At 37.9% G+C, this 18,038-nt stretch overlaps 1 protein-coding gene across 1 annotated transcript in view; it reads left to right on the forward strand.

The window, feature by feature from the left end:
• The first annotated feature begins 13,596 nt into the window (after nucleotides 1–13,596).
• LOC108360940 (uncharacterized) overlaps nucleotides 13,597–18,038 on the forward strand; it is a 37,489-nt gene continuing 33,047 nt past the window's right edge. The window contains exons 1-2 of the mRNA XM_017613421.1: nucleotides 13,597–14,643; nucleotides 14,704–18,017. Coding sequence (XP_017468910.1) covers nucleotides 13,898–14,643; nucleotides 14,704–18,017 — 4,060 coding nt within the window. The 5' untranslated portion in view covers nucleotides 13,597–13,897. The remainder of the gene's footprint in view (nucleotides 14,644–14,703; nucleotides 18,018–18,038) is intronic.

Raw genomic sequence — 18,038 nt, forward strand, 5'->3', positions numbered from 1 at the left:
CATATATCTCCAGATCACGAGATACGAGGAGTTTTTTGGCTGTTTACATTTAAGAGATAATAGCTTTAAAAAAAAAATATTTTGGAAATAAATTTAAAAAAATTTGCTTTTGATGACTAAAAAGTAAATTCTTTACTTTACAATTTAAGTGGCAACCCTCTGAGTATACATACAAAAAAAAGCTGATTGAAATTAACAAAATAAAAATTTGTATTACATAGAAGCATGGCAACCCTGATTGAAAATATTTTCGGACCAAAGTTTTCACAAATACCTTTCATTCGATATCCATGTTGCGATGTTTTAGATAAATTGTGTGGAATCGAAAATAAGTGGTAACCTTACACTAATATCCTAAGGGATAAATAACACTTAGTACATATAATGGGAAAGCATTGTTCGAGAACCTTATCTTGGTACCCATGAATAGTAATATTGCACCTTTATTTTCTAAACAGAAAAATTAATAAAGATGCGTTTCAAAATAGGTGGCAACACTATTAAAAATATTTTTTAATTAGGGATTTTTTAGGGATGTTTTAATTAATTTGTAACTAATTTCGAATAGGTGGCAACCTTATACGAGTCCTCTCGGATATAATTTCTATTTAGATAACCTTAAAGTGCAAAACATTGTCAGTATACAAAATTTAATCAAAATCGTTGGAGCGGTTTCCGAGAACCTTATGCACATACAGTGCCGGACAAAAGTATTGGCACAGACAATTTTTCGCAATATATGCAAAGTTTTTTATTCTAATTTATTTTCAATATTTTTAAAAAAAAATATAGTTCGTACTTCACCAAAAAAACATAAAAACAAAATCTCTAAACTTTTTGCAAAACTCAGGAAAATTCAATAAATATGCATACTAATTTGCAACTTTTTATTCAGATTTTTTTAGAGAAATTCTAAGTATGTAGTTTTATAGCCCAACTAATTTTAGTATAACAAAGTGCAGTTTGAAGTATCTTAAAAGTTGCTTGATTTTTGGACATTTTTTTAGTAGAAGGTGTTGCTCATTTTCTCCATACAAAAAATAATTGTCGAACATACTTTGTACGGAAGAACCTGACTAAAAAAAAATTTCCAAAAATCAATGCGATTTTTTAACACCTTCAAGCTTGCACTTTGTTACACTAAAATTAGTTGAGCTATAAAACTGCATACTTAGAATTTTTCTAAAAAATCTGAATAGAAGTATGCAAATTTATTGAATTTTCCTGAGTTTTGCAGAAAATTTAGAGATTTATGGCCTTATTCATAAAAAATAAAGTAGGTTTAAAGAGCTTTATAAAATGACGTTTTCATACATTTTTCAGTTTATAAACCTTTTTTAAAGCTACTTTATTTTTTATGAATAAGGCCATAAGTTTTTATGTTTTTTGGTGTAGGACGAACTATATATTTATAAAAAATTATCGAAAATAAATTAGAATAAAAAACTTTTCAGATATTGCGAACAATTCTCTGTGCCAATACTTTTGTCCGGCACTGTATATATTTATGTACAAGAATTGCTCGTTTAGTGTAATAAGATTATGTTTGGAAGATGACGTCAGTTTAATGACCGCCGTCATTTTTATGGCATAAGTTCTAACGGATCTTCAGCCCAAGGGTTAACAGAGTCTGAGGTTCAATCACATAAACCCGTATTTTCTAAAACCTCCACAGGAAAAGGTCTGGGACGGTTAAATCTGTTGATCCTGCCGGGCAGTGAATACTTTTTGCCGAAATTCGATAGCAGATGGTCTGGAAACATCGGCATTAGCATGCGCATTGTGTTGCGTGTTTTTTGGTTTTTATTTTTTAAAAAGGAATATTTAACAGCTAAATTTTTATTTTTTATTTTTTTCGATCACAAAATAATCGTTATTTTTGATTATTTTGCCATTGTTTTTTTAAACTCTATGATGAACACGGCATTTCTAAGACCATTTTAAAACCTTTACGATCTGAAAAATTACACCTGAAAATAACAGTTGTGCGATGATCGAAAAAAGAATCAGAAAATAGGGATTATAAAAATCGTAAAATAACGAAAAATATAAATTCAATTTTAACGGTTAAATTATGATTTTTATTATAAATATCAGGGCCTATACAGTCGCTGATTTCGAGACATTATAATTACATACTTTACAAATGTCATAAATGAACCGCCATTCGACGTTATTCGTAAAAGTTATTCCACCTTCAAATAGGGTCATTTATTTCGGGATACCTTGTATTATGAAATCGTTGCTGGTCAAAGTATTTGCTTGAAGGCAATCCGAGGAGCCTCAACAAACCTGAAAGCATTTTTTTCATTGCTCTGATAACTTTACTGATTACATTTCCTCTTTAAGAAGAAAGAAAATTGTAGTTTTAAAATGTTATCAAAGGCCAATTTTTCCATTTAATTTCATTTTAAATAAATACACATTATAAATTTCAGTTAATTTTAAGCACAATACATACATACGTTCTTTATCAGCTGAGTCATACAAATAATTGAATATTGAAACTGGAGTTTAATAAAAATAATTTTGATAGCATAGTGTCATCTTATCAGCAGAGGCGTATGTACATAATTACATATTTAAATTGAATATGTATGTACATACATACATACCATATAAATAAATACTTATGGATGTGTAAACAGAATCTGACGGACAAACCCTACGCAACAAATGTATGTAATATTTTTATCAGCAAACCTCTTGAAGTGCTTTTGTTTTCAACTAAATACGAGTACAAGGTAAATGAAAGCTCACTCAGAATGAATGCTTCATGAATGACACAAGACATAAGGTTTATCCGAAACATTTATGTACATTAAATTAATCGGGCCCCTGAACTGGCCACCCGACTTTACGCGGCATTACAAACGTAAATTGGCCCACAGCTCCTTCCGTAAAAGCTTTCAGTACTTTTGAAAGGTCACTGGAATATAGATAATATACTCCAGCTAGCTTCTTGGGCGTTGAGTGCGTTGAGTAGACACATAGAAGTTTATAGTGACAAGGATTAAAAGCAGAGTATCAACACAAGTGTAGGCACGGTATTCGTGATCAGAAAATAATCGCCGTAAGTGTTCGTAGATACAAAAAGGGGTATTTACATTGAGGGGATCGAAGTTGTTGGAACCGCCCGAGTATGCCCAAGAAGCAATCTTGAATTAACTTAAAATGGGACAGCAGAATTGGTTCATAACCGGGGGTTTCTGGGGGTTTCGCTTAAGGACTCTTACACGATTTCCAACTAGAGAAGAATGAGACTGTGGCCGATTGACGGGAAATGAGGACATTTACGTCTGCACGGATGGCTTAAGATGGTTCATGGAGACGGGAGTTATCGGGAGTTTATATTCAGACAGCCTGAAGATAAGGGAATTTATCGCCTGCCTATCTACTGTAGTGTCTTTCTTTCGGATATCTTTGCCGTAGAGTTGGCTGTTTGTCTCATAGAAAACTCTAGGTTCTGTTCCAATGAAGAAAAATTACGTGTAAGCCACAGCCGTTACAAACGATCTATGGAGTAATGGTGACGTCGGTGAAGTCTCAAGGTCTTTATAGCCGAGGCTTAACACGAAATAAAGGAGCTTTGGACGTTAAACAATGCTCCAACGATAGCGAATACCAACCAGTTATTTTACAGAAAGTTGGCGCGATGAGGAAGAGGACTAATCGATACTGCGCAACTCCAGTCGAAGCGCCTCAGTACACTTTGGATCACGCTTTCTCACTAGTTTGGTAGAGATAACGGAAGTGTAAATATCGAAGCTCCACAATTTCATCCAGGCTAGCGGAGGACATTCATAGTGGGGAAACTTTCGTCCGAGTAAATGCACGCCTTTCTAACCTAACCTAACCAAACCAAACCTAACCTAACAATATGGTTGTTTCTTCATATCGATATCCATAGCTTAAGTGCCTTAAATTTGAAAAACTTTACAAGCATTTTGCCTTCATTTCTAGGTAAAAACTTCAGTTAATCAAGTGTATTTTCTACCAAAATTTTACATATCAAAAGTGATTAATTTGCAAGAATTTGAATTCGAAATCACTCAAAATACCACAATCTATACCAAGCAAATCTATACAAACAAATGTGCGAGCATGTACTCGAGTGGAAACACATATATGTATCTTACAACCATGCTTACCCGAGTATCAGTATACCAACATAATCGGCACTCAACAAATTTTCGTAATTGAGATGAATGATTTGCTTTCACAAAAAAAAATAAAAATTAAGGCAACATTAATACATAGAGGTGGTAATGTATATGTATATGTATGTAGATATGTACTCACATACGGCCACTAGAATTGTACAGCGCAAAGATACCATAGAAAGAGCAGAAATAGAAAACACTACAGAAGTCCTTAGCCACTTACGGAAATGACCATTGAGTACTGCATGGATGACCAGTTGGCTGCCCATTTGTGTTCGTCTAGTCGTAAAAGGATACTTACAAACAGGCAATTGTTGTAAAATGAGCAGTGTATACAATGGTGCTTTAGTGTTTATTTTCCTTTGTTGTTGTTGTATGGGTCTTTGTTGCACATCATTCCAATTACAGGGATGCGTAACAGTCATTCTAGGGGCAACAGCTTAAAAACCAGTCATAGGTACTCTCGTAAGTGCAAATTGCAGACGCGGTCAACGTATAAAAAAAGTAACAACAACAAACAACTCCTTTCCTACAGAAATACAATGGCCAGTTTGCCACCATAACCCTCCCGCCGGTAGCACACACACACATGAGACCCATTCAATCTTCATCGCAGGTTGGCACTATTTGCAACCAATTTTATTATCGTTACAAATTGACAGTGGAAGCAAGCGCAATATATGTATGTACATTAGGGTGGGTCAATTAGTAGGTCAATTAAAAAAAGTTGATTCATATCCTTGCGATTCTGGAACTATGGACCATAACAAACATTTTCGCCCAAGGAACCATACCTCTAAAATCATTTTTTCTCATTTCATTTTTCTTAGATGCATTTCAAAGACAAAAAAATATTATTGAAAATGTGTATACGGGGGTTTTTTGGGTCAGAGAATCCATTTTTCGCATTAATTTTTAATTTTGATCGCCACCAGAGTGCGTTTTTGAAAATTTTTTTGGATTTTTCATTTTTTTTGGGGGAAATTGACGAACTTATTGCTCAAATAGTCAAATCTTTGACTTTCTAATAATTTAAAATAATGGAAAAATATTNTTAAAGCTCAGTTAGTCTAGACTTAATTTCCGTAACGTAACTTAACTAAATATTTCGGCCAACCTGTTATATGAGAAACTGTGTTGGCGGTTAGTTAAAACTTAACTTAGCGTAAGAAACTTAAGAACCTGTAGATTTTAGGTTCTTAAGTTACGGTCTTACGGAAATTGAGAGCGGTGAGAGAATCAGGCTTGCCAGACTCTCGTTTTTGTATTTCTTAAAAATAAATGAAAGCAAACATTGTTGTTTGCATGAATTTTTTTGATGTGGCATTTAAGGCGGCGAACTGTTAAACAGCTGAAAAAGAAAATACAAAAACAAAATATTTCCGCTCTTGGCTTAAGTTGACGTGTTGAGTAATCATTGATGATTTCTTACGGTAAGTTAAATTAAGTTAAGTCTAGACTAACTGAGCTTTAAGTCCTGATATACTTATGTACATACATACGTACATATGTTGTAGCAAGAACACTCTTCGTCTTAGTTAATACGAATCGTAGCGACGTGTTGTAAATTGAACGAACGCAAATCCTCGACCGTAAACTGTCTGGCATACCATTGCATTGTGTAAATAAATTGCTCCTTTTAAGTTGTTGCATGCAACAAGCCGGCTTTTGTTTCACCTTCACCTCGAGCTTGATGTACGATTACTTTTTACATACGCCACTCATTGTTGCTACACATACTACAAGTACGAGTACTTATGTACATACAATCACTACAAGTAAGATCGTGAAGTGTTTGTTTTTTTTGTTTTTGTTTTATTGCCAGTTGTAGTTGTTGAGGTATCACATTCGCTGCCTCCTATGAGCACTCTCTGTTACTAATGAAAGGTAGTAGTAGTAGTAGTTGCAATAAAAATTTGTCTATCCAACAGTTAGGTATTTGAGTAGAAATTGGCTACTCGTATAAGAACACAGGGCGGAGTGAGTGCAGCTGCATTGCGAAAATACTAAGCGGAATGTGCACTGGCTGGCAAGAGTTGAAGGCAATTATGATGACTGCATTTCGTAGATGCATTTTCGTTCTTAAGCTTTGTGGCTGTATTTCCAATCAAGAGCGACATTGTGACTTTTTAGATATCTTCCTAATTTGTAGAACAGGTACCTAATTTTTGAAGTCATTGCAAACCGACTTCCGTTACTAGTACTAGAAAATTGGTCATAAGAAGTGCACTGCTGCTGTAGACTCAGATCTTTGAACTGAACTCAGTTTGGTGCGTTGCAAATATGTATCGATAAGTACTTGTTTTCTATGCAAAAATTTCTCTTACAATCAGTATATCTACGTTTTAATTAACTATCTCCGAAAATCACCAATAGCGCCACATATTTTCATACATGCATCCATCTATGTATTTATGTGCATTAGGGTGATTCAAAAATACATGCGGCGGGAAGGTTTAAAATGTTAGGCTCTCACCCCCAAGGATTTATCTAAATGGAAGAAAAACAATAACCGTATTTTTTTTTGTTAAAAAAAAATTATAATTAGAACTGCCTCAAAGCCCATAAAGTCTTCCATACATTTTATATGGGAAAAACACTTTCATAGAAATGGTATTGAATTATTGAAAACTAAATTTTTTCTGTTCTCTTTAGAGGACTTCCAACAACATTACCCAAATGTTTATTTAACCATTTTTTAATATTAAATATATTATAGGTCCCCCAAAAACTTCAAAAATTGCTATGGCGCCCAGATAATCGTTAGAACTAAAAAAAAATTGTAAAACAAATTGGGTATTAATATTGGAAGACTCCTGAAGAGAAGTTGAGTTTTTCGATCGAAAAATATTAATTTTCATGAATTCAATACCATTTCCCCGAAAAGTGTTTTTCTCCCATATAAAATATATAGAAAACTTCATGGTTTTTGAGGCAGTTCTCAATAGCTTTTTTTTTAAGAAAAAAAAACGGGTATTCTTTTTTTCTATTTACAAAAATCCTACGTGGTGAGAGCTTAACACTTTGAAAATTTTTTGGGGCCCCCTAATGTGCGTACATATGTACATATGTATGTGGATCAAGCGGCTTCATCGAAATCGATTCTTATGCAAGAAATGATGGCTAGTATACATATGCATATTAGGGTGGGCGCAAATCCCATTTTTGAGAATTTTTATTGGCAATAGCATTAATATGTTTCACAGTTCAATGTTTTCAAACAATTTATTTATTTGTCAAAATAATTTTTCATCGAAATCCTGTCAAAAATCACCGAAAAATTTTGAATTTTTTTTTGCTCCTTTAATTTTTTTTAGTAGTAGTGTTTTTTCTCTTTACTACTATACAATTTTCTTAGTCCCCCACCTATAACTTTTACACCCCCATTTTTTCACGCCAACGTGGATCCCCTTCGAGTCTCCCGTGGGCCCCCAGTGGACTCCAGCGCCACCTGTCGAGTAATTTTTTCATAAAAACCTTCTCTGGTAACTACAAATGCAGCAAAACAAAATGAGTTAAATCGGTTAAAACTACATATCGCTAACTAAAGGTGAAAAGGTGCCAAGTCAATTTCCATTGAAAATACACTACGGCTAACATATTGTTCCAACTAAAAATAATTAATTGTTTTGTTGCTCATTTAGTAATTTTTTTATACTGAATTCTAGTAGGCATAAATACCTAAATAACTATTAATTCAAATTTTCCCACTAACCTGCAATGAATATGAAGTATGTATATTCTGTGTTTATTGTTGCAAAAAGTTAATCAATTTCCAGAAAGTGTATTTTATAAGTAAGTTCATACATAAGTAAATATGTACATGTACATTAGGCAGTGTCGATTTTGAATGATTGTTTTGTAATAGTTATAATGGGCCTCATGAATATAAAATGAGCTTAAGCTCCGACACAATTGTCAGTACAAATTCTTGAGCTCGAACTCACTTTTTATGCATGAGGCCCATTAGGACTAAGCTAATAATAATTGGTCACAAAAATTAAAATAAAACGTATCTTTAGCCCGCGCAAATGATTCAAAGGAGCAGATTTTTTTTTTAGTAGTAAATTTGGTATCTTATGTTCATATGAGATTTTTCAATATCGCAATATTAGCAAAGAACCTGCAAGAAATTGTATTTTCTCATGCATGAAAATTTGCAGTATAGCCCTGTATGCAGCTCGCAAGAAAACGGTCAAGAAAAAATTGTCATTATTCCGCGTGTTTGTCCAAGGAATTTTGACATTTTTGATACCTCACAGCCTGTTGCCTCTTTCCTCAAGAAATAATGGAACGGGCATATATTTCTGTTGCAAACCTGGGTTGCCTTGTGCTCTTTTTTCACAAAAAACTTTAGAAAACCGTAGTAGAAAGCGTAGTAAATTTCTTAAGAACTGCGTACTGCCTTAAGTAAATTTGACTCAAGAAAATTTCTTAGCCATTTCTTGTACGTCATTTTATATGGAGTTTTTGGCGTTCTTGAGAGCTGCATACAGGCCTTATCTTGTTAATTCAGTTACCTAGTGAATAAAAATGGTCCGAAAATTATTGAAAACTTTTTCGGTTTTTGTATGTCTATGTTATATTTAAAGGCGTACAGGTGTGGTCACTACCCGATTTATACAGTTCTTAAAATCGAGCCGAATGACGGCAATGCGACTTATTCGATATTAGATATCGTTCTAGTACTCACATTCACTAAATTACGGTAGGTAGAGCCACATCGATTTTAAATGCATTCTTTAAATTTTTTGAAAAAAAAAACGCAGATGCATCTGGTCTCTTCATCATATCTTTGACAATGAATATCCGATCGATGAATGATAACTACCAAATTGAAATATAACTTAAAGTTATTATAATAGCGCTATAATGGAATGCTATCAAATTACAATAAAAATATTTTAGTAAAATTAAAAAATTTTAATAAGAATACCTGTTGTATTGATAAAAGTCAATTTTTACATAGTATGCGTAGATATGTAATAAGATATCATTTTCTTATGCGTGCGATTTCGAAGTTCACACATTCGTTATTCGCCTAGCGTGCTTTGTTACACTTGGCAATATATGCGCGGCCTCTTGCGCGTAAAATAAGAGCATAGTATTTAACAGTCTTGCAATTTACCTCGTCAACCAACATATTTTCACAATTACAAAACGATTAAAGGAAAATAAAAATTTCGACCCACACTAATGTACGTATATTTTTAACATGAAATGTGATTTTGCTTAGAAACTAGTACTAGGCACAAATTTCGCAACAAAGTGCTTAGTACAGATACTACATATTAAGTACATTTCACAGAAATAAAATTTCATAGTTCTCCTAAATAGAATATCAATGAGAAGATCGAATTCCGCTGAAATAAGTACCCATTCGTGTAGTAATTAGCCGTTGTCTACTTCCTAGCAGTAAGTGAAGAAGGAACCAGTCCATCGAATTAAAACCTAAAAAACCTAGATGACTTCGAACATTTTTGTTGTTTGTATACCCTCAATTGTAGAACAATTTGAAATTTTTGAAAAAAAAAATTATCAATGCAATGTCCTCGTCAGAAAATAATGGCCCAACTTTTTGAAATGTTATTAAAATAATAAAAAATAATTTACTCATTCTACCTGGTTCGAAATCGCTGTGGAAAATTCCGTACTATGGAGCAAAAAAAAAATCGATATTTTAGCATAGCCATATTATCGGCAATGAAAGAAGAGAGAAGTGATTCCTGAAATGAAATAAGTGCTCCTGCAACAGGTAGGCCATTTTACTTCAATAAAATTACTAGAAATAATTAAATATTTATTACCAATGTGTAATTGTCGATTCATTAAAGCGCATGCCAGTACATACATACACGCATAAGTAGGTATTTACATTATATAAATCATTACATATGCACACACATTTATACATAGGTACCTACGGATATGTATGTTTACATTCAGGTGCATATGCAAATTACTGTATGAATACATTATCCACAATCTACACACTTCATTTATATTGCAAAACTGTGCCAAGTGTCTCATTTGTTAATGGCCTCAAGTGCTATCAGCTTTAAATGCTCTTCTTCCTCTAAATTATACTCTACAGATGTCCCTGACCCATATTTGTCTTACATTTACCAGTAGCCAAGTAAAATAAATTTAAAAATTTTGCACATGTTGTGAAGCACATGTAAATACATACATATGTATGTATGTACATAGCGAGTAGGCACAGAAATAGTTGTACCAAAACGCAGTCAAAACTGGATTACAAATAAATTTCAAAACTGAGCAGTTGTTAAAATACGGTTGTTGAGAAATGCACTGCGACCAGGATACCTCTTGCTCCCAACAGCACCGCGGTCAGTCCTGGCTCCCTTTGGAAAACCAGTAGATTGTTAAGTGACACTTGTGAAACTTGTTCATCTCTGTATTTTTGTTCAAGCAGCAATATCCTCGATAGAGCCGCAATTGCAAATAACAGAAAGATATTTTACTTGTCCAACGCTTTAACTGCCTAAGCAAATTTGTCCGAGTCCAAAGCGAATGCCAATGCCAGTCGTTTCTATTCTGAGCCAACTGACGCCAATTGGAAATACCCAGCAAAATCAAGTACTTCTCCACGTGGTCTCTCCATCGTCTGTCTCTTTCTCTGCTATCACATTCGGGCTGGCGCGTTTGTGTCCATTCAGCTAATCGTTCGGTGCCTTTGGTAATAGAAAGGTATTTTGGGTAAAATTCTAGAATTGGAAGGACTCGGGTCTTCCGAATACAAGTTTAAAGAAATCTGTTTTTGGCAGAAAATTCTAGATGAATTCGACCGGGCAAACACAGAACGCAGTTGGTAAGCAGATCAGGTTGCTCACTGGGTACCTAACCGGTTAATGGTGAAAGGCACAGTAATGGAAATGGTGATGGTAAAGGGTAATTGCAATGGTAATGGTATTGATAATTACAATGGTAATTGTAATCATAATGATAACTATAATGACAATGATAATGGCAATGGAAATGGTAATGGCAGTGGTAATAGTGTTAGCAATTATAATGCTATTAGCAATTGTAATTGTAGTGGTTATAATAATGGCATGGTAATGCTAATCATAATGGTTATAATCTTGAAGTCGGAGAAACGTGAAAACATTGTGTTGGTAATAGTAATGGTAATGGCGAGGCTAAAGGTAATAGTATTGGTAATTGTAAGGTGAATAGTAATTGTAATGGTAAAGGTAATGGTGACAGCAATAGTGATGCTGGTGGTAATGGAAATTGTAATGGTAATGATAAGGGCAATGGCAATGGTTATGGCAATGTCAATGGGAATGGCAGTGATAATGGCAATGATAATGGTAATGGCAGTTGTAATGGTGATTGTGATTGTAATGGTAATCGTTGTAATTAAGATATGGTAGCGATATGTCGATGGTTTGTTAATAGTAATTATAATGGCAATAATATTTAACTCGAAGAAACTTGGACACATTGTGTCGTTAATTGTAATAGTAATGGTAATGGTAATAACAATGGCAATGATAATGGTATTGATAATTATAATGGTAATAGTAATGGTAATTGTAATGGTAATTGCAATGGTGATGGTGATAATAATGATAATAATGGTAATGAGAATGTTAATTGCAATGGTAGTGATATTGACAATGGTATGGTGAAGGAAGGGGTAATGGTAATAATTATGGTTTTGCAATTTATTTTATGTCCACACATCCTTACTTAAGCCATTCGCAAAATACTTCGCGTAGTTGTATTCGTGTATTCATTGCATGCCTTTGTTATTAAAGTAAAGGGTACACACCGCTTAGATATACTTATGTACATACATACATACATATACCAGTACATACAGTGACACAAGCAAATGACCTCGTGTTGTTTTATGTTAAAGATTCGTAAAACTTTTCCATCTAATTTTTTTTGTTATTTTTAAATAAAAAATATCGTCTACACTTTAAACAAAACCGTGTAAATCACAGTTTCAAACTGTATAAAAAAAAAATTATAAAAATTCAAGAAATTTTCATCAAAATTTCACCTTTTTATTCTGATTTTTTAGGAAATTTTTTTAGTATGCAGTTTTATAGCTCATACAATTTTAGTCTAATGAAGTGCAAGTTTCAAACGACTTAATAAAAATCGCGTTGATTTTTAAGATTTTTTTTTCTGAGGTTACTTTTTCAGGTTTTTAATATAACAAGCGCAAAATACAAAAACTTGCATTGATATTTTGAAATTTTCTTGCTGGCCGCGTCTCTCGCATTTTATTTTATAAGAAATTCATACTTATACATATGAAAAAAAGTGCAACAATCCGTCACCGAAAAAAAATTCTCAAAAATCAACGCGATTTTTTAGCCGTTTGAACCTTTCACTTCATTAGATTAAAATTGTGTGGGCTATAAAACTGCTTACCCAGAATAAAAATTAAATTATGATGAAAATTTGTTGAATTTTCCTAAATTTTGTATAAAGTTTGAAACTGTTATTTACACGGTTTTGGTTAAAGCTTAGAAGAATTTTTATATAAAAATAACAAAAAAAATTTAGCTCGATAAACATTACGAATATTTGTATAAAATCAACACGTGGTGATTTGTTTGAGTCACTGTATGTACCTACATAACATACATATGTACATATTTGCATACTTGCAAACACACTTATGAGCGAATAGCCCACTGCAATAAACAAACGCAACAACTTCAGGTTAAGTATTTAGTAACCAAAACGTGGTATGTCGCATGTACATATGTATGTAGGTATGTTGTATGCAAGTATGTACAAGCGCAAGTACATTGATTGGTGCATGACAATGTTCTTATATTCACATGAAAACGTTAGAGAAATTTGATGAAAACTGTCGTGGATATGCATACGAAATGAAATGGATTTACCATTTTGCCTTGTGCGAGTGGCGTCGCATTGGGGATTGAGGGGCGCTCATCAGCAGCGTTGAATGGCAGTTTTTGGATTCGTATCGAATTTGGTTAGACTGACTATAGCAACCGCATATAACCCCAATAAACAAACTAATAAAACATGTCAAGAAAGTGAGTACAACGTAAAATACTTGCAAACGCAATGAAATTGCCGCGAGTCAAATAACAAACGAACTGCAGCAACACAGCTGAACAGTAAAGAGCCAAGAGCTAGTGAGCTCAAACGGCAGCTCAAATATCGGATATTTTCGAAAGTACCTACATACATACAGACATATATTTTAAGTTTATAGACAAAGTCAAAATACCAACGGAGATTGTGGATATTAAATTGAAAATTTACTCCGATTGTCAGCTGCGTGCTGCATGAAGAGGGAGCGCAGGCACAGCGGCGTATGGTCACAAGATAGGGACAAACGAGAAATGCCAATCGAATACTTTGTAAAAAAAATTTTATTGCAGAAAGTTTGTCAGAACGCTGCAAAGTTATTACTGTCTGTAAGCAAAGTAGTTGCCAAAGTTGCGCAATAACAAGTTCAGCGCGAGTGACATAAAGTTAGCCACCACACCCAGCGTCGCGTCAACAAGCAAATCAACTACACAGCTGCAAATGCAAGTTAAATATTAGCAAAGTCCCAGCTATGCGCACGTTATCTGAATCATCATGAAGAATTGGCTGAGCTGCGTCGGCAGAAATATTGCGGCGATCGTTGCAAATAGGGTGGCGCAAAGGCGAAGCGGAAAGCAACGCATCACACAAAGGTGCATAGGAAGACGGAAACGCATAACAGCATGTCCATATCGAAATTGCGTAGCCGGCCAGCAGTTCTGACGCGGCAGGAGCATGTGAAAAGTCCCACTGGTGGTGGAACGGAGGTAGTTGGTGGGGGTGTGGGTGGCGGTGATGGTGGTGCCACCGTTGTCGATGTACATAAAACTGCCAAATCAACAACGCCCGCTCTGACCACAAAACTACTGAATGCTGCAGCGACGAATGCGGCTGTTGTTGCCGCCGCTACTGCGGCCACAGTAGCTGCAAAGCAACAGCAACAACAACAACAGCAACAGCAAACGAATCAACTTCCACAAGCCGCACAAACCTATTTACCTCAAACATCACTGCTGAAAATTGAACCATTTGTTCCTAGTCTCACCACACGACTGCGTCGTCCTTTTGGGCGTTCCTATACTACACTGTGCAATACAACAACGACTGCGGCAGCTGGTAGTAGCAACAACAACAACAACAACAACAACAAACGTAAAATAGCAGCCAACCCAAATACTGCAGCTGCCGCACTCAATTCCCCACTGCTGGGCGCTGCGATTGATAGTCAACTTGCCAAAGCGAATGCTGCTAGTACGCGTGCAGCAGTCGCCGCACGCCTGCGACGTAATCCGGTGCGTACAACGGTCAAACGCCAACGTTCGAAATCCACATCCTCCTCTGCTTCTGCCACGCATCGGCGACCAGCAACAGCGTATCGAAATTTGTCACCGAATATGTTGTTGAACGGCGAACACACGACGGCACCGACGTGTGCGGAGGGGAGTGGCAATAGCAGCGCTAGCGGAAATGGTAACGGAAACTGTAATAGTAACGGCACGGCGGCTATTGTCACATTGCAGCCAAATGGTATTTGTCGCATAACACGCACCGTAGAAGACCGCGAAAAGCAACCGGATCGCATTAATTATGATCGACGCGGCCTGAGCGCAATACCGATATTCGAATACGAAACACAGCTGCGGCTGTTGTCGCTGCAACATAATCTCATCAATATATTTCACATACCAAAAGAAGAACCACCACCACTACCGCCACCGCCACCAACACCCACACCAGCACTAACGACAATATTACCTGCATCGTCGCCCGCCGAGACACAGCCGGAAGTTTGCCACATACCGGACGTGCAATCGGAATTCGGTAGAAGTGAACGAAATTCGTCCACGCTAACTAACGGTGTCAGTTCACCGAAGCCACTTAGACGTCAAAATGAGCGCACCGTTGTTATCGGAAGGCCAACCGGATCGGGTAGTAACGCCGGTGTGCGGCTATCACTTGCTTTAGGTACAACGAATGCGCGTCAACTGAATGGTCATGCGTTAACGCCACCGCCCCCGCCACCCACGCCACTGGGACAGATACAACCACTGCCACATCCGCCACCACCACAATTGTACCAGCAACTGCTTCAGCAGCGTCTAAACGGCATTGCGGGAAACAATTTAGTTAAAAACTTACATTACAATGCTCCATTGCTGCCGCTGGCACGGCAACCGACGCCATGTCGTTTTGCGCTCAAGCGCTCCAAAAGTTTTATGACCAATATGCCACGTCAACTGCATAGCATACAGCAAAATTTGTTGAAGACACAATTGGCGCGCGTTAAACTCGGCGCGGTCGGTGGCGATGCGCGTTTAAAAAGTTTCGATTCGAACGCCAGCGCGCTTACCAACGCCACAGACTCGTCATCCTCTACTTTGGCTACCTCAACGACGACGACAACAACAACAGGTGGCACCAATAAAACGAACAATTCGAATGGCACCACTTTCGTGGGTAGTGAGTTGGACGAAGACGATCCCCTACAGCAGCTGACCGTCAAGAATAGACAGCTAGCTGCATCTTATGGCGCAATTTTCCAACATCTCGTTTTTCTCGATCTCTACGACAATCAAATCGAACGCATAGGCAACTTGGACGGCCTTCCCGCGCTCTCCGTGCTGTTGCTGGGCAAAAATCGTCTCACCGATATCAGCGGTCTTAGCTCTGTGAAGCAAACGCTACGCGTGCTCGATCTGCATGGCAATAAAATCACCAGCATCGCCGGTAAGCTGAATTGTCTGCAGGAGCTTAAGTCGCTCAATCTGGCTGGCAATTTGCTACGCCAGATAGGTCACAATGATTTTTGTGGACTGGCTCAATTGCGCGAATTAAATTTGAAGCGTAATAAAATCAAGCGCATCAATGGATTTCATTATCTCACAGCATTGGAACGTCTTTGGCTGTGTCACAACGAGCTGCATCGCGTAGACGACATGGCTTCGATCGCCAAGGCAACACAGTTGCTGGAGGTAACCATTGAGAATAATCCCGTTTCGCTGGCGGGCGATTGTGTCTCATTCTTGGTCAGCTACTTACCGCATCTGCAATCGCTCAGTCAGATGCCCATCACCGAGCAGGTACGCAGCGCTGCAATGTCTTGGCGAAGAAATAAAGAGATTTCAGATACGCATTATGCTCACCTTTCGCCCGACGCCTACCAGAGTATCAAGCGCGAGGAGGTTATCTCGAATGCGCGCACGAATTGGGAGTTGCTAAGGTCACAGCAAACGATACAGCAATACGGTGCAACGCATAAACAGACACCACAACAGCAACCACAACTGCTCTCCACTTACACAACAGCGCCACGTATTGCGAAGCCCAGCGAACTGGCGCGTATAAATGAATCCAATGAGGCAGTGGGCGATGCATCGGCAGAGGGTGCATTGCTTGTGGCTGGATTTGAATCAGGATTGCAAGAATTTATTAAATTGCCGCCTATAGAGCAGCAGCAACAAAAGCACCAACACAAACCGCGCAGTGAGTTACAGCAGACACAGACAGGGACACCGAAATCAGGACAGTCGGCATCAATTGCGCCTAATGCGGTTGGCAAAGAGAAGTCAACAACAACAACACTCATCAGACAGCAACCACATAATGTGAGCAATGTGAGCAGCATGGCCAAGTTCGACGAAAGCAAGAGCAACAACAATGTTGACAATACAACAACAGGCAGCAACAGCAATAGCGCACGTTGTTCCGGTTCGTCCGGGTCCAGTTTGGGACCGAATGTTCACTCCTCGTCCAGCTGCTTCAGTTCGGACAACGAGGACTCCACCGACCCGCAACAACGCGTCACGCGCATACACAAATGCCAGAAGGTAGCTGGCCAACAGCAGCGACGTGGTGCGGCAAAAGAAGTTGCGTGTGAAAATGCTGCTGTAAAGGGCAAAAGCAAAAAAGCCGCGGCACAGAAGACAAAAACAATCGACAGTGAGGCCACGCCTGCCCACAAACTAAATGGCGGCGCTGAAGGAGACGAACAAATATCTAATATAACCGGCAGCAAAGTGACCACTGGGTCAGAATTGAAGGCGAATAGAGTTACCACAATGCATACATCAAATGATGCCAAAACAACAAACTCCGACAATGTAAATTTTCCGACAGACAAACAGCCATCAAGTACAGCTGCCGAAGAAAATGCTACAGCGAAGGCCGCCGCCGAGTCTCAGTCAGTCAGTCAGGTGGACAATAACTCTTCAATGCTAATGCCGCGCCGCACTGCCAGTGCCAGCAAAACAATGGCGATGCCACAACAGAAAGCAGCAACAACAGCCACAATTGCAAGCGCATCCACAGCTCAAATTACCGGCCACGGCAGCTTACTAAGTCTGGGATTTAAAGAGCACACGAGCGCATCTGTGCAGCCGTCACAACCAACAAGCAGCAATGGAAACGGCGCGGCAACGGGGCAAGCGGCGCCAGGCAGCGCAACAACGCGTACAACTTGTCGCCGCCTAATGAGGTCACATACAGTCGTGGGCGCCAGCAGTGGTGGCATAAATAACTGCTTACCAGCCGCAGCTAATAACGGAAATGAAGCGTACGCCAATAGGCGCACAGCAAACACCAACAACAACAACAACAAAGTCACCACAAATGCCACGTCGTCAACGACAACAGCAACAACAACAACGCCATGTAACGGTCAAGTGCCAACTCAGCCGACTGTCACATGCATAGTGGCGCCGCCGCCACTTAGCACAGGCAACACTACAAATAACAGCCACCACTCCATATTGGGTGGCCAACGCGCAACGGCGGCCAACAAGGCGGAACGTGAGGCGCGCGAACGTGAGCGGGAACGTGAACGAG

The sequence above is a fragment of the Rhagoletis zephyria genome, unplaced genomic scaffold, assembly GCF_001687245.7.
Source record: "Rhagoletis zephyria isolate East Lansing unplaced genomic scaffold, Rhagoletis_zephyria_1.1 Rzeph_scaffold_00658, whole genome shotgun sequence".
Taxonomy (NCBI): Eukaryota; Metazoa; Arthropoda; class Insecta; order Diptera; family Tephritidae; genus Rhagoletis; species Rhagoletis zephyria.